This window comes from Fulmarus glacialis, unplaced genomic scaffold (genome assembly GCF_000690835.1).
Source record: "Fulmarus glacialis isolate BGI_N327 unplaced genomic scaffold, ASM69083v1 scaffold15616, whole genome shotgun sequence".
Lineage (NCBI taxonomy): Eukaryota > Metazoa > Chordata > Aves > Procellariiformes > Procellariidae > Fulmarus > Fulmarus glacialis.
The window spans coordinates 11,721-28,633 of record NW_009217604.1 but is presented as its reverse complement, the minus strand read 5'-3'; the positions used below and the strand labels follow the sequence as shown (position 1 = coordinate 28,633).

Genomic DNA, 16,913 nt, shown 5'->3' with positions numbered 1-16,913 from the left:
CTGAGACACACCATTACCACCAGACTTGATGCAGCTGCAGAGCCATAGCAAGTCCATATTACTAATATAAATGACAGATTCTGCATTTAGAGTGGGTTTTTTTTCAGAATAACTTCTGCTTTTTTTAAAGTACCTTTCCTGTCTGCCCCTTTCTCAGTTTTGGTGCTTCTGCTGTCACAACTCTCTAATTGGAAATAAATCAGTTGCAACAGCTCAGTGAATTGTTCTTTTTCTTTTCTTATGTTTCTTTTTGCAGATCGCACAGTAGCTGAAATTGAGAAAGAGATTATAGAAGCTTTTGAGGTGTTTGACCATGAATGCAATAGAACTGTGGATGTCAGGTTTGTAAATATCTTCACACAGAAATATTACAGGATCAAGTATAGAGATAAATAACTCCCTAAACCTGCATCTGCTTTATCAGAAAATGTAATTGAAACAGTCCTTTTGGCCCTGATCAGACAAGTATGTCTTTGCTTATTTAATAGACATTTTGCATTGTTCAGTGGTTGAAGACTGAGACTGGCTTGAGAGAGGGATGCTGGGACTGGTGGAGTCAAGAGGCAAGAGGAAACTGCCGCTAGACAAGAAGTCTAAGGTTACAATTATTACTAGCAAATCTCTGCTCTGATAGCTCATTTGGCACTATAGGTCCTGGATCCTGTATGGATCCCCTTGCTTTCAGGTTAGTCCCAGCACATCAAGGAGTGTCCCTGCCTGCTCTCAGTAGATGTCCCCAACTACAGTGCATCCTGCTCATCTCTCTTCCTCTGGGGTAATGTGGGAGGTGGATGTTGCTCTGAGAGGGAGGTGGTTTTAGGAGACTTGGAAGCAAATGGCATATAATTTGATTATACAATAATAGTAGTAGTAGTAGTAGTAGTAGTAGTAACAATAATAATGATAATGATAATAATAATAATAGAACATAAAGGTGATCATACTTGATTGCACCAAAAGTCCATTTAGCCCAGTATTCTCATCTGAGCTACTAGTAGTTAGTCGGTGGAGCAATATACGGAATTGAGCAAATACGCAGTATTTCTTGTTGTTTTTTGTACATCTGCCACATTATGATTTGAGTGGCGCCTGGGTTTTTTTTGTCTTGGATAAATAGCGAACAATTGTTCTCTATTAATATTATGTTCTCTATTAATGATTGCATAGCTGTCTGTCACATCCCTCCTCCGTCACAGTAGTTTAAGGCTGAAGAGTCCGGATGTGTTTCATCTCTTAGGAGATGCCATTCCATAGCTCTGGCCATTCTTTTTTGTGTTCCTTCCTGTTCAGCTATCTCCTTTTGAAATGGGATGACCAAAATTGGGTTAATGGGATGCACAGATTGGAGTCAGGAGGAAGAGCTGCGTGTTCTATACCTTTAGCATGCTATGTTGTGGAAATACAAACAAAATATATGTCTGAGGGAGTAAGCAAAAGTTCAGTGGAAGAAAAAAACACGGACTGTTAGACTGATCAGGGCATAACTGGCTACAAGATACAGAGCTAAAGGAAGTAAAATTTTAAAATTGCCAAATAATCTTAATTCTGGTGTTTTTTAATTCTGGTATTTTTTAAGTTTGACTATTTGACAGTGCTATTTTAACTTCATTTTAACATAAACATCCATACAAACAATATGGTTTGTGTTACAACATACAGAAAACACACGTTTATGTCTCACTGAGCAGGTTCTGAAGTTGTTACAAGCTGTTGTCATTAAAGTTTACTGAAGTAATTTTTCATATCTCCAATTAGTATTTTCATAAGAATATCACCAGAGCTTTTAGTTTTAAATCAATTATTGAGTATAAACACTACAAAGGAGTGTGAGAACTGGTGAAATTGCTGTCATTAGACATGCCTCACAAAGCCAAATTGGCAAACATCTTTAGATGTTCCAAACATTTTTTCTACATTAAACAACAGAGGCTACAAAATATTTATGTGATGGTTTTAGCAATACATGCTTACTAGTGCCTCTAAATTTAAGAAATTATGGGTACTTCATAGAAGTGAAATGATTTTTCAGTTGTACTAGGTAGGGATAATTTCAGGGTACATCTCCACACTCGGTACCATTGCTGTTCCCTAGCCCATAGGGCTCTTCGGGAAGAGTGCTCGCTTAAATCTCTTGGCCCATCCCCAGGGAGGTGCCTGATGCTGGGGGCTGGGGCTGTCCCAGTAACCCCCGGCTGCCCTGCTCCTGGCTGGGCGGTGGGACGGGCCCTGGCTGCCCAGCCCTGCCTTGCTACCCGCCATGGGGAGTCCCTGCCACTACCAACCCCCCCAGCCCTGGGGAGCCCCTAGCCCTCACTGCACCATGACATACTAGTTGCTTATTTGTTTGCCATTGACATCTGCAGTCCTGGCTAAATAGCTGTAAAATTTGCTACACTCCTCACTCTATTATATAATGGATATAGCGCTTGATAAAATGTTACAACAATGAAATGATACAGATAGACTTTCTTAAAAATTTGTTAATTCAGACAGTAAGTCATAACATGTGAGAGTGGACATTTGAAAGTCTATTTAACATAGTAAATGCACAATTTCACATTAATTTTTTATCATAGTACAGTTACCGACAATGAACAATAATTTATTGTCTAATTATTCCTAGCTTCATATTGCAGGGCTGTAGCACAATAACGGGATTATTAATGGCTGATTATCTTGTATCAGAAGGTGGCAGTACAGCACAATTCTTAACCACAATTGTAGACGTATGAATATTATTGCCTGCAATATCAGATACCTGTGAAGAATATGGAAAATTACCCTGGCTTGACAGGCCAACACCAGTATTGCATGACTCCTAATGCAAATGCAAGTTACTAAGAAATTAAGTGTGAGGAAGACAGTATTGTTTCATGCTGCTTACAACACCCCCTGAGTCAAGGGCTTTCATGATTTTGTGAATCTTGTTGTTGTTATATCTAGGGTGAAAACCATGACCCAAAATTTTATTGCATCTGTGTTACAAAACCTGTATGGACATAAACTCGTTTTAACCATCATTTTTATATGCTAGAAACTACACAGCAGAAACTGCAGCTGCTGAGCTAAGTGAGAGGAAGTGGCTGGGAGGAAAATGCAATTTCCTATCTGGGTCCTTTAAACTCCATGTTACTACCAAATGTGACATGACTTTTTTGACCACAGACACTTCAAACAATATCCTCATGCTGGCACACGGACAGACTGCCAGAAACAGCAGTCAGCAATGCCAGATTTTGCAAACTCTTTCAGGGCCTGGCTTACCGTAGTAGCATCGCAGTTTTGCAGATGTGAGAGGTGAGGCAGGAGGTTGATGGCAGCCTTCCCATCTCTGGCAGTCTGAGAGAGTAGAAATAGTGTGGGACAGCAGGGAGGCATGTTTTGGGTTGTGTGTTTTACTGGGGGAGGCAGAGAATATTTACAAGTATCTTTTAGCTGGAAAAGATGAGGGAGTGCAGGAGTGAGAGCATCAAATACAGTATGCCCATACTAGAAATAGGATGCATGGACAAGGATTATAAAAATAGGACTAAATCTCTGACCTCACAGAAGCCAATGGCCAAACTTCCATTCACGTCCACAGGGGGCAATGTTTCACTGAGCCATTTGAGCAGATGGCTTCTTTTCATAACAAATGTATATGTGGGACTGGGTTTTGTTTTTTAACTATTTTTGTGCAGCCAGCCTTTTCTTCTCTTTTGTCTATTGTAGTGCTTCTCACATGTTTTCAGTCAGAATTGGAGCTCCTTGGGACCTGTCTGAGGAGGCCAAAGACTGACCTGTATAATTTTACGTGTGCTTGGTGTGCCACTTTTAGTGCCTTACTGTTGTAAGATGATTTTACAAAGGTCGTTGCTTCTTGTATCTACCATTTTTATTAGGCAATCTATTTTTTCCACCAAATGTACTGAGGAAACCACAGAGGTTTGAATCATGGGAACCACCAGCACTGTGGATACTTACTCAAATGTGCTTGAATTTCTGTGTCGTAGAATTGGACTTCAAATCACAAGCAATATTGATGCTTCTGTTACTTTGTTTTCAATCATACCATAAATCTCATTAGTACTCTTTTTTACAGCTTTTCAGTACTTTTGCGTCTAGTTTGTGATGTTGTTCGTCTTTAACTTTTTTGAGGCATTGCCACTTTGGTCAGAATTTTATTTAGAGCCTCGGAACAACTGCACCGGGTTCAGCAGTAAATGCACGCTATGAATATATTTTGCAGCATAAACAGGGTGGTGATAAGCCAGTGTATTGGTCCGTTCGACTCTTTCAAAGCACAGCAGGGGCATAGCAGGGCTGCCTCCTTACTGACCTTTTGTAATTGTTCTTTCCTGCAGTTAAAATTTGCATCTTTATAGCTTTTAATGTAAACATATAGGTTTCAAAGTGTTTTATTAACTATATAAATGTAGACTTTACTGAAATTAAGCTTAACAATTAGAAGACAGCAGTTGAAAAGTAATCTGCACGCAGTACACTGCAACACAATGGTAAAGAATTTTTGGGGAAAGTCACAAGAGCAATTATACTCTTCCGAAAAGCTTCAGAGTATTTAATGTCTGTAAGAATAGACATTGCTTACTGAGACATCATCTTAAAAGTCCACATACATGTGCTTATGTGCTTGTACATGCACACTCCTGTACGCAAGCTCTGAACTGGTATCTGGATTCTCCACAGACACTCTTGTATTGCAGATTTACTGACAAAGATGTTCTTTCTTTCTTTCAGAGAGATTGGGTCAATTGTCAGGTCGCTGGGTTGCTTCCCTACTGAGGCAGAACTACATGAACTGCTTGCAAAGGTAAATGTTTAGACTTTTTGTATTTTTTTCAGTCTTAAACTTGCACAAGTTTGGCCCTTCTGCCTTGCTGTGTGGGAAACCTAACCCCTTTTCCCAGAGGTTGGAAGTGTCATGGAAGTGATTCAGGCAGGCAGGCAGTCTCTCAGGTTGCCCTGAAGCAAGCCTTTAGGCTGGTGAGGTAACAACATTGATGGGTTAAAATGAGGAGTCTTTGACTCTACCCCAGAAGGTCACTGTGACACTGTGCCAAGGTGGAGGGGCGTTTACAGAAAATGGAGGAAAAATTGGTTTTGGCTGATGAAAAAGAATGTCCTAAACCTCAGTCGGATTAGGATATCCAAACCCTAACCATCTTACTCTTCTGGACACATCATGGACACATACTGATGATTAAGTAATAAAAATTAGTTCTTGAGCAGGTGTTAAAATTATACATCAAATTCCAAAAATACACAGAGGGAAGACCTGCTATGTTTTTTCTCTGGGTCCTGTTATTGCTATCTTATAGCTAGACCTCTCAACTTTCTGTCCTACCTGAGGTCTCTCCCAGTTTTGAGATTTCGCGGTTACAGATAAGTAATCTTTCCTTACTTGATTACTTAAGCCTGTAAGTCAGAATTCAGACATAAAACCTCGCAAGACCTAGCGAGGGGGAGGAAACCTCCCATTCTCCCAGTGATACACAGGGGTAAGGAACTTCAGTCACATTACTCCACAGTTTTTCTCCTACACTAATTTTTGTCTCCTTACCTCATGCTTGTAATAGAAAGGATGGTGTGCTGGTGCCTTGGCAGCGTATGGTTAATAAATGGGACAAAGAAGTGGGAAAAAGACTTCACATTCTTTTAGCAAATGTATATGCTGCCTTAAGGAATGGAAGATGCTGTGGCTGAGAGGTGGGGGAAGGATTTTTCTCGTTTTCATGTATAGGTCAGGATACAGGGAACTGATCTCTCACTCTTTTCGTCCTGTCCCCAACAAAAATTTGGATGGTTGCAGTAGTAGTCTCTCCTCAGTAGCCTTGTCTGGTCTCTTGTAGATCAGAATTTAGCGTAAGGAATCTTGTGCTACGTCTTGTGAAAATGACGCAGCTGCTTCAAATGAGGAAGTGCAAAGAACCATCAGAGGAGAAAGATCTTTTAACATGATACTGCAATCTGTCTGCACTGGTTCTGTACTCTCAGTACCAGATTGTCCCAGCTCCCACTGACAAACAATACAAAATGGAAAAAGAAATTATGGTGCTTAATATAGATGATATTTTTAGTGGCCCACAGAGATTTTTGTTTGCAGCAAACGAACAGTGCAACTGAACAGTGCAACTGACTCAAGATACAGAATTGAGAAAAGGAAGGGGATGCTTCGACCCCCCCTCCCACAGTCCAGGGGAACCAGGAGAGTTTAAGGCCTGCCTCCCCCTCCCAAAGAGATTGAATTTACTTTTTTTTTCCCCCCCAATTTTCAGCATTACTGAAAATTTGAGATAAGTAATACATAACAAAGCACAATGCAATGCAGCTATGAGGCGGAAGATTCTTGAGATACAACAGTATAACATGTATGCAATTGTTGATTATAAGAATATTAAATTAAATACAAATATTGCAGGAAGAAAAAATACATTCCAGAGTAATGATTAACCTTAAAGAACACTGAACTGGAAGTTAGATCTCAAAGAAGGTTTCATGGTGTCTGTAAATGAAACCTTGGCATAGGTTTAGTACCAGAAGAACACTATCTTCTTGCAGAACCATTAGTGTATTATGTTAATCACTAATATATCTTAATTTGTATAAGATACCATTACTCTTACTGTGATAATACCATTTTATCTTAATCTAGATAAAGTAAAATTGTCTCTGTTGGCTGGTTTGTAACCAAGTTATTTCCGCAGTATTTTTGCCCATTGTAAGCTGTGGTTCATTTCTGTTTCTCACTACTTGTGTCTCTCAGTCATCTGTCTTCCTATTAGCCTTATTGTATCTAAACTAGCTTATGTTGCCTTCAAATAATTCCTGTCTGCCAAATCAGCATTCATATAATTATTTTATCTCTAAAAATTATCATATACTGTTTCCTATTTTGCCTTATGCTAAATGCTGTACTTAGTATCATATCTTCAGGCCTACTTACAAAGTTAAGATTAAATGATAAGCCTAGAGATGGTGAAAGCTAATCTGAGGGTTACTACAATGCCTGGAGTTTGAAATCCCAGGTTCAGTGCACTGCTCTGCTACAGATCGGCTGGATAACTCTGGAAGATGTTTTTGTTTCTTTGTGACTCAAGTGTCCAAATGTTACGTGGACAATAATAGTATGGCTGTGAGAGTAAAGATATGAAACACAACAAATGCTACAGTACGGTTGTTATGGGAGCTGTGGATGTACCCAAAAGAAAGAGACATACAAAACTCACAGAGTTTGAACAAGCAAATACTGTTATTGTCACAGCCACTGTGAAAAGGGGAGGAATTACAGAAAAAAGAAAACATCAATGGGAAATGAGGTATAGAATAGGAGTGAGCATGAGGAAGAGTAAGAGGATATACATATACCTGCAAATCTGAATACTTACTGACTTAGGCGAGGTTAATATATTCAGTTTACTCACATATCTACCCAATGTTAGAAATAGGATTAATTTTAACAGTTCAAGATATTGCTGAGCCTGTAGAGCCACTGAAGTGGAAGCTCTTCTTTCCAGGTCAGAGGAAACTGAGGTTGCTCATCACCTCCCAGGACTAGGTCCATTGTCAGGAAGGACACGTTTCTTCCACAGACTGCTTTCTGAAGGCAAAATACAAATAGCACACCAACAAAAAGAGGCAAATCTGGATGATATTTGTCAGTGAGGGCTGACAATTTCACAGGTATTTGTTACGTTGAGCTTTGAAGTGGTCATTGCCGGTAAGTTCTGGTTTGAAGGTTAGGATGGTCTTCAACTGTTTGGATGAGGAGATCTAATGTTTTTTGGCTCTTAAACATGGTTTATATAACTTACCATCTTCATGGATGTTTTGGGTCCTTGCTTTTGGTTGTTCCGCTTAATATAAGACACATCTATCTATTTCTGATAAATAGCTACCATATTTCTTTTTCTGTCTCTGTGGACTTCTGACCTAATACTAGTTGAAGCACAGATGTTCCCTAAAACATCCTGTGTACTTATACATCTCAGTATTTGTGGTGCATGGAATAGTTCAGTGTATTGGCTAACTGTTACGTCACTGGAAAGAAGTTAAATTTTGCCAGGTATTTTGTTACATCTTTTCAATCAAGCAAGCAGTAAAACAAATGATTCTGTAATGGTAAAAGGTACCATTTGATTTACTATGAAGCATGCAACAGCTTCATTTCCTTGCTAAAGATCTCTTCCGCTAGGCTCACCAAACAGAAGGGAAAAAGTGCTTTTTCAAGCCAATTTCCACTCTAAAGCAGCAAGAGGTGGTGGCTGCCTGCTTTTAGCAACCAAAACCTTTCAAGAACACTGGAAAAGAGTATGTAGCAGCAGTTGCATTTCAGCAACTGGATGTATCAGGCATCACCCCAGCTCTGACCCAGCTCCCAGGAGGAAGATTTCTTACTTCGTCTTTTCCTGGCTCGGTTAGGAAATTTCAGATCAGTGCCTATTTGAGTCTTCTTTCAATCTGAGCTGTGTCTTGGAGAGCCTAGCAAGGTGTCGCTGCTGCCATGTGAGACCACAAGGCATGCATCCAGTTTCAACACAGACAGGAACAGGCTAGCTCCATTAAGAGGCCTCCTTTTGGGAGTAAAACTTGAAATTTTCAGGGAAGGGATGCTCCCTGATGATAGGGAGCAGTTTTTACCATGGTGCTCATCTCCTGTGGAAGTACAGGAATGCAGTGAGAATGCTGCTAGAAGTCCCGGACGTTTTGGGACTAATCTGTTAATTTGTTTGGGAGGCAAAGGGAAGCTTTTCTTTGTGTAGCATTTTATGGGCTGCCTTATGACTGTTTCAGACTGCCCTGACTCAGTCTGCCTGCCTCTCTGGTCCTTCCCCTGACAACTCTCTCTGGCTATGAAACATGTGGAGGCAACAAGTTCCATCCTTGAGGTGTCCTAGACTGGGGCTATGTCCAAACTAGCACATTAAATATGCCCAGAAACATCCTTGGGTGTTGAAGCCAGCTGGCACAGAGCAGCTCATGTCTACCCTGGTAAATGTTTTATGCGGAGTGGCTGCACAAAGCAGCCTGCTGGAGAACAGTCCCTAAGGTCCTAGCCAGGCCTGGTGACTGCTGGGGGGAGCATTAGATGGCACAGGCCAAAATCATGCCAGGGAACGTGCTAATGGTTTGCTGTTACGGGTGGTCACATTACACTGCTTGGGGATGTTCCAGGTCCTGCTAGATTTTACTAGTATGAATGCAGTCTGAATGTTTAAACCTCGGCTGAGTTATTGTGGAAGATAAGATCAGTTACTAGGCATCCGGTTCCTTTGCAGAAATGGTTTCTAAGCACAAGAGGGCAATATTGAGTTGTTGGAAGTGTCTATAATAGCAGGCCTGTGTTTTGCCTGGGATATTATTTCTTCCTCTAATTTCTTTCTATTTGATCACAAGCATTTCACTCACATGTTATCTTGCCATGTGATACTAAAAACCTGATATAAACATCCGAAGTCTAACTCTGTAATTTTAATGCAGGAACCACCCCAATGTTCTGGTTTTCGTATTGGTTTGCTAATGAGTCATATAACCTGCCATACTTAAGTTTTATTTTTAGGTAGAAGAAGAAGAACCGACTGGATACATTCATCTGGAAAAATTTCTTCCAGTGATGACAAAAGTACTACTCGACAGAAGGTAATGGAAAGTGGATTTTTTGTGTCTGTAGTTTATTCCAGATTGACAGGGTTGATTCTGAATAAATATATCTGCAGTAATTTAGTGTAACTGGAAGGAATACAGATTTTTTTTGTTATTTAAACTCAGTTTACATTAGCTTCATAGGTTTTGTTTTAAAATTACTTCGTCTACATAAAATTATGTTGTACGGATGATGTAAATAATAACAGCTTATAATAGTGAATTGTGATAATGTGTAGCTTTTGTATTTTTAATGTGCATCAGAATTAACTTGCTATTCAACATGTTTTGTGCATCTCTGAAATATTTTATATGCAAATTAAGGTCATAACCATTACTTTCTCTGAACATGTGAGTTACACTTACTGAGAAGCACAGTCTGTTACAGTATATTTTTAATAAGTTGTATAAATCAGCTTCATGTTCATGTCTCAAAATGACTGCCAGGTACAGTTGAATGTACACAACTAGCACTCTAAAAGACTGCAGATCTAGAAGTCTAGAACAAAAACGCTGTTCATTATTCAAAGGTACATAGAAATTTTTGCATGTACACAGGAACTTGTGCTATTTTGATATTTTGCACTAAAAGCAAGAATATTTATAGGGAATTTATCTTTCTTTTTAAAGATGGTAGCCAAGGGGAGACTCAGTCTTGTCCAATACTGAGAAGTTATTTTACACACAGAGGGCCTTTGGTAGGAGGGTGTTCTACACATGAAATAGCTATAGAATTTCCCAAAACTGTCTCGCAGCATCCAGAGGCAGCGGGGTCCACCTTGGGGCTGTGTTTGAGAGTCTTTGCGCCTGTGCCTGGACACGGACCAGCCATCAGTGTTTGGGTCCCGGTGTGCCGGCACAGGTGCATTGCCTTCCCAGGTTCCTGCACCTTTGCCTTCTCTGGCCTTCATGGCACATTTCTGGTTCCACACTGATGTTCACCCTTTAACAAAATGAGACCTTGCTGCTCTGGGCTCTCTTCTTCTCCGCCACACCCCCTCCACACAAACATACACACACACACACACACACACACACGCACATATGCAAAAACTCCACACACTTTCCCCAGGCTAGTGCAGGCTTGTCAAGACCCACTTTATCTTTTGGGGCACTATGTCCATAGTTCACTTATCCAAGGGCACATGAGATTTGGATCACAAAAAACAAGGCCTCTTCTTAGCCCATTTGATTTTTAGATAGTAAAAGAGCAAGGTGGATCTGGACGAAACAATCAAGCAGTTAGAACCTCCCTGGCTTCAATGTCTTCTCTTTAGTATTCTTGGGGGTTCGTGAGAGTCTGCTGGGATATGGAAGGACTCCATTGCTGCACAGGGCTTCCTTTCCTGCTCTGAAATCAGGCATACATATGCATGCACACACGTGCCCAATTCTCCTGTCTCTCTGAAATTGCTAGTGACAGACCTTTTCTTTTATAGCTACCAGCCTCCTTTGCTCATCATCAGCTCATTAGAGTTGATTGTCTGGGACTGTCAAAGTCCCACTAGGTGATCTGTTGCCTAGCTACCAGCGTACCTGGACAAAACTTTGTTTTCTTGGTTTGGCCATCTTCTGTTCCGTGCATTGGCTACGTGGAATGATTCAGCTATTATTGATTCCTACTAACCCACTCAGCCAGCCCAGACATGCAGAAGCCATTCATCTGGCTCCTTAGCACAAGGAAAATTAAACAGGAGTACAATAAAAGACGTAAGAGGTAAAGATATGGACTGTTCCAAAAAGTAAAGCTGGAATTAAATGTTTGATAGGCAAACTTTGTAAATTCTCGTAGAAAATATGTTTTCCCTTTTCTTTAGTATTCATATTTTATTCTTTCAGATTAGTACAGCAGCCTGGCAAACAGTGACTTAACTTTTCTTATTCAATGGTTTCAGCTACCGGCCTATTCCAGAAGATGTTCTTCTACATGCATTTGAGGTCTGTAACTAAATATTGGAGTACCTAATTGCTGGAAAGAAGTTGCTGATTCTTGATTCAATATGGTTAAACCCACAAGTTTTATTCTTTTTCTTTAAAGGCTTTGGATGAGAATAAACGTGGATATATTACTAAAGACGAGCTGGTCAAATATTTGACTGAAGAAGGTAACATGACTCTTGTAATATCAGTATTTAAGTAAATAAACATTACATGTGTATATGGCACCTTGAGGTCCTCATTCTGCATGCCAGAACTTGTGGGAGTAGATACATTGTCTTCAAACAATACTGTTGCCAAGATGAGTGGCTGCAGACTAGAACATTTCACTGGCTAATAATGCAGGGAAAGAACATTTATCTGCCTGCTTGCAGACATTATGAGAGAGAGATTATTATTATTAAGAGTCATAATTCACTCTTGTGTGAATATTTTATGATTCTGTGCACAACTCCGTGCTTCCTAAGGATATGCCTCTTTTTCTGTCCTCCTGTAAAACTGTAGTTTAGATTTCCAGATGTTTCAGGTAGTTTCAGTGCTCATTCATTCCTACATTATCTTGATCTTAATTCTAGTGCCATATGCAAACAAAGAGATTCAAAGACCAGATTTAAGTTGTATATCATGTAATCCTCAATATCCCTTGAAGAGCTTGCTTTTCTTGCATGGCTGACTCATGCCAGCCTGCCTCAAGTACAAAGCGATGTGCAGGCTTTGCGCAAGACCTATCCTCAGATGGGGACCTTGTTCTCGAAGAGGGATGCAGTAGGCCATCAGCAGCTTTGAAGCTCCTAAAAGAGAAAAACAAGAAGCCTTTCCTGATGTAAATACAAGTGAAAGGATAGCCAAATGAGAGATAATAATTCTAATGTACACGTTAGAAGAGTTCACTCTGATAAAAACAGTTGTTTCGAAATCCATGTGGCAGAGAGGAGCAGGCTGTTTTGGAGTCTGTGAACTAAAAGAAGATTAGAAGATCCAGGGCCTCTGTCTCCTTTCCAGCTTGCTTAGACCAGCTTGCTTGGTGTGCAGGACTTACATTGGCAAAAGTGAAGGAATTGGATCCTTAGTATTGCCCCTTTTCTCCTCTGTGTGAGGACTGAAAGGAGATCCTTGCAAAGGAAAAGCAGGGTAATTTACCAGCCCTGAAAAGAATATTTATCAAGACAAAGTGTTATTCTCTGCTGTCTTTTAGGTGAGCCCTTTACTGAGGAAGAAATGGAGGACATGCTCTCCACGGCTCTAGATCCAGAAACAAATACTGTTCGCTACAGAGACTACATTTCAATGATGATAGTAGATGAAAGTTAAGATCTTCCCCTATAGTGTTTGAGATGCCTTTTGGTAACAGCAGTGTAGCTTGGCAGTTACTTGAAATGCATATTTTAAAGTATAACAAAGCTTGGCTTGCGACCTTGTGCTTATAATTAAAATAAAACCTGTGTAGCTATATTTCCTTGGGTTCTGTATACATACTGAAATATATTCACACCTGGAAAAAGAGCTCTTGACAGAAACACTGTGTAAGGTCTGGAAAAGAAATCATGGCATTTGGTTTGAAAAATAACAGGAAAAATAATGTTAATGGAGTCAAGAAATGACTTTACAATTGCTCCTGAAAAACTAACGGAAAATGAGACCTGTGAAAGCAGGTAATAAGTAGGTAAGTGAGTACCTTAAGATGACTAAAATTGTGAAGGCATGCTACTAAGATTAAGCTTTTATATTTAAATGTAATCCCTGTTTGTGTTTAAATAATAAGGCACCAGGTAGGTTACTACTTCTGAAATAATATAATAGATCAAATAAACTTCCTACGATTTCTAGTTTTTGTCAAATATTTGTGCTTTGTTTACTGTAGGCAATTAAACTGGACCAGTTAGTTCCATTTTATGTTACTCATCCGTTTGCACATGGTATTTTGCTTCCATTTTAAACATGCAGGTAACACTCAAACCATTGCCATAGTCAAATTTACAAAGTAATCCTTGAGAACGTTTCTGTTACCATAGGCTGTTCCCCTTTCATAACGAGTTTGAAAGTCAGGAGCTAAAACTGTTCAAAACTTAAGGTCATGGGACTGGTATTTGATTTTCATAAACTGATGAAGCACCATTTTTTGAAAGATGTTAGTGTAGCATGTGTCTTAACTACCCTTGCTTATAAGACCACCACAGACCTCACTGCTCTTCTCATTTCTAGCTTAATTATTTTATTGACTGTTACTGTACTGTTGTCCTTTAATTTGAGTTCAAGCTCTTTCCCCTTGAGTTCTTGCCTTGTACATCATCTTCTAACAAGTGACCAGCGGTTGCCCTCCACTGAGGAGGTCTCAACTTGTAGGAGAAGATTCTGTGGTCTGGTACCCAAGGGCACCATCTTGTACTTTGTGCTCCACACCTTTGACCCCATTTCTGTTTTTCTACTCTCTGTCAAGTTTGGCTTCCTCCTGTACAGTGTCCTACCACTCCTCTGTCTTAACTGCATATCCCAGCTCTGTGTCAACCACAGACTTCATCAGCTGATGAAATCTGGGGAAGACTGACACACAGAGGCATTGAATGCCTTACCTCCTGTCATGCCCTTCCAGTGGCAGAGCTGAAAGCAGAGCACAGGGCTCCTCACGTCAGGTCTTTTGCTCTACCCATTTGTTTCACTTGAGCTGCAAACTCAGAGGAGCTGTCTTCATACACAGCTGCAAGGGAGCTGCTGTGCTTCACAAAGAAGAGGTTAGCATGATCTAAATGTGGTGATGGAAACAATCTAAAAAAGATAATTTTTTAATTCTCTTTTTACTTCTCTAACCCAAGTTGTCTTTTACTGATATTTTCTTAAACAGTAAGGCAACAAGGAGTTAATGCAGGTAAACAACATTTGCCTAATTCTAAGCTGGGTTTCCATCTGGAAACCACTGTTGCACTGGTCCTAAGACTGCAATGCACTCTTGTTAACACATTTACTATGTATTTCATTTCTTTGTCAGTAAGAATGAAAAACAAAGGTAATCATTAGTGTTATAATGTGTGAAAATATGTGTTTTTGAAGATTAAAGCAAGAACAACAAAGACCCATTAAGAAAATATATTTTTTATTAGCCTTCTTTAGTCTCTCTTTGGAAGCTGAAATTATTTTCCCTAGATGAATCCTTCTTCCATTTGATATAGAGTGTTGTACTGGGTCTCTAACACAGCTGGCGTGAATACAAGTTTCATTCATATTCTGCAGCCTGGGAGCCACTTTTTCAGCAGGAAGATGCTTATTTCAGGAAATCATTTCACAGCTCGCAGTGCTCTAGAGAGAGCACAATTTCTTTCTAGTGGTGCTACCCCAGAGGCCGCCTCAGTGACTGCTATATCAAATCAGGATGCCCATGTACAACACAGTTACAATTCATAGTGCAAGATAGGATCTTAACATATATCCTTTGATGATATATATAATTTTTTATCCTACAGTCCTAAATGCAAGGGAAGAGGCTATTCTGGCAAGTAAAAAGTGTGACTGTTTCTGAATTTATCACACAGCGACTCCTCCAGCCCCATCTTCTTATACCTGTCCCCAAGAAAGATACGTGCAAATAGGATAGATAAAAGCAAGTTGCAGTCTTCACTTTGGGCATAAGCAAACAAATTCCATTGCCTAGAGAGTTTCCAAATTGGGGGTGGAGGAGGTGTCAAGAACGAATCTCAGACTCTGTAGGATCCTAAAAGCTGAGTGCTCCCTGCCAGCTAGGATCACGTAGCAGTGATCTGATCGGCTTGTGAAGGAGCTGTCCCATGGGTCACCCCAGAAGTGGCTGAGCAGTGCCACACATGACTGTTCCCTTGCCCTTGTCTTTCATGACTCGCCAGCCCCTGCCGTGCCCACCCATCTCCCCATGGTGGTGGTGGGCTGCATAAGGGGACTCTTCGAAGCTCCCTGGGATGGGCTCTCTGAATGCCCTGCATCCCTGTGCTCCCTGGGGATGAGCAGGGTCCCACACCCTAGGGGGAGGAGAGGAGACTTAGGGAACCATTTTGCCATAACTAAAAAACCTCTTCATTTCTAAATTTGAAGGGAAAAATACATTACTTTGTCCTCATCTTTGAGGTGGACAAATTGAACTGCTGAGTGGTCTTGAGCTGTCTCTTGCTACATGCCTCTCCTTGCTGGCTGTTTTGCCTCTTCCCTCAAGATCAGGAACCAAGATAAGGGAGTGAATCGCACTGGGAAGCCTCTAGGGAGGAACCAGCCTAGCACCTGGACTAAATCCACACAGGGAAGCAGTGCCAAGGCTTTGAAGAAACTGGGTTTTTGACCTAGTTGAAGGAGGGAGAGGGAAGAGAACTCATTACCCAGACGTAAAGAAGAAAAGAAAAAGAAGAAATCAAAGAAGCAAACCCTGGAAACCATACAAATACAACTGAATCAGCAGGCTGTTTACATCACTGCTGCAAGTTGTAGGCTGGACAAGACTTTACTTGTTTAAAACTTTAAGTAGGTTCAGCTGTGTCAGGGCATATCTGGTATATAGTGGAGACCTTCTCCGCATCTTATTGATACTGTGGAGAAATTATTCCAGCTGCCGAACTTGTGTTTGGAAGTCCCGTTGCTCGTATTCTAGGTAATACACTGTTTTTTATGTTTCCCTCATCAGCTTTGGAGTTGCTTCTCCAAAACACTTTTCTGTCTGCTAGTGACAGTCCCTATATATTCACACCTGAAGGCTTCAACGTTTTCCCATTGCAATGCATACCTACATGGTATTTATAGTTCTTTTCAACTCTCCACTGACTCTGGGCAGAAACAGAAGTTGCAGGACTTCCTCCATCAAAACGCTAAAGGGCCAGCATCAGACCTGGGACTCCAGGAAAGGAACTGGGCTGTTCACCTGTGCACGTCCACCCATGTTCTCACAGAAGTAAGAGCCTGCAAAATGTTCAGGCTCTTACCTCTGTTCAGGCAACAAGAATTTGCAATATTTTTCCTTCTTTCTCTTGTTTCAGTCTATCTTTTCTCTTGGTTCTCGTATACCTCGTTTCATTAATCCAGTTGCATGATAACCTGTGAGGGATGAAAATGCAAGAGATTCTTGCTCTGCCCCACACTGGTGATGCCCTGCTGCTTGCTCTGACAGCTGTCCATATCAGGGTGTCATTTATCACTGGAGCTAGACTTGCTGCCACTGAAATCAGCACTGGCAAAACTCTCATCACAGGTAACAGGAAGAACCTAGGCCTTTGGTTTCAGGGAGGAAGGTGGCTGGGGGTGCTGGAGTTCAGCCAAGGCTGGAACGGGGACGGGAAGCTGTGATTTTTTAAGTCCTGTAATATACTGTTATCATTGTGTAAAAGGGG

At 40.6% G+C, this 16,913-nt stretch overlaps 1 protein-coding gene across 1 annotated transcript; it reads left to right on the top strand.

Annotated features, from left to right (window-relative positions):
• Window positions 1-256: 256 nt before the first annotated feature.
• EFCAB2 (EF-hand calcium binding domain 2) lies at window positions 257-12,888 on the top strand (the record flags this gene model as incomplete). Its single annotated transcript, XM_009579741.1, has 6 exons — window positions 257-341; window positions 4,738-4,810; window positions 9,557-9,636; window positions 11,535-11,577; window positions 11,678-11,744; window positions 12,773-12,888. Coding segments are annotated over 6 exons (464 nt in total), but the record flags the coding sequence as incomplete, so codon positions are not given.
• Window positions 12,889-16,913: the final 4,025 nt, after the last annotated feature.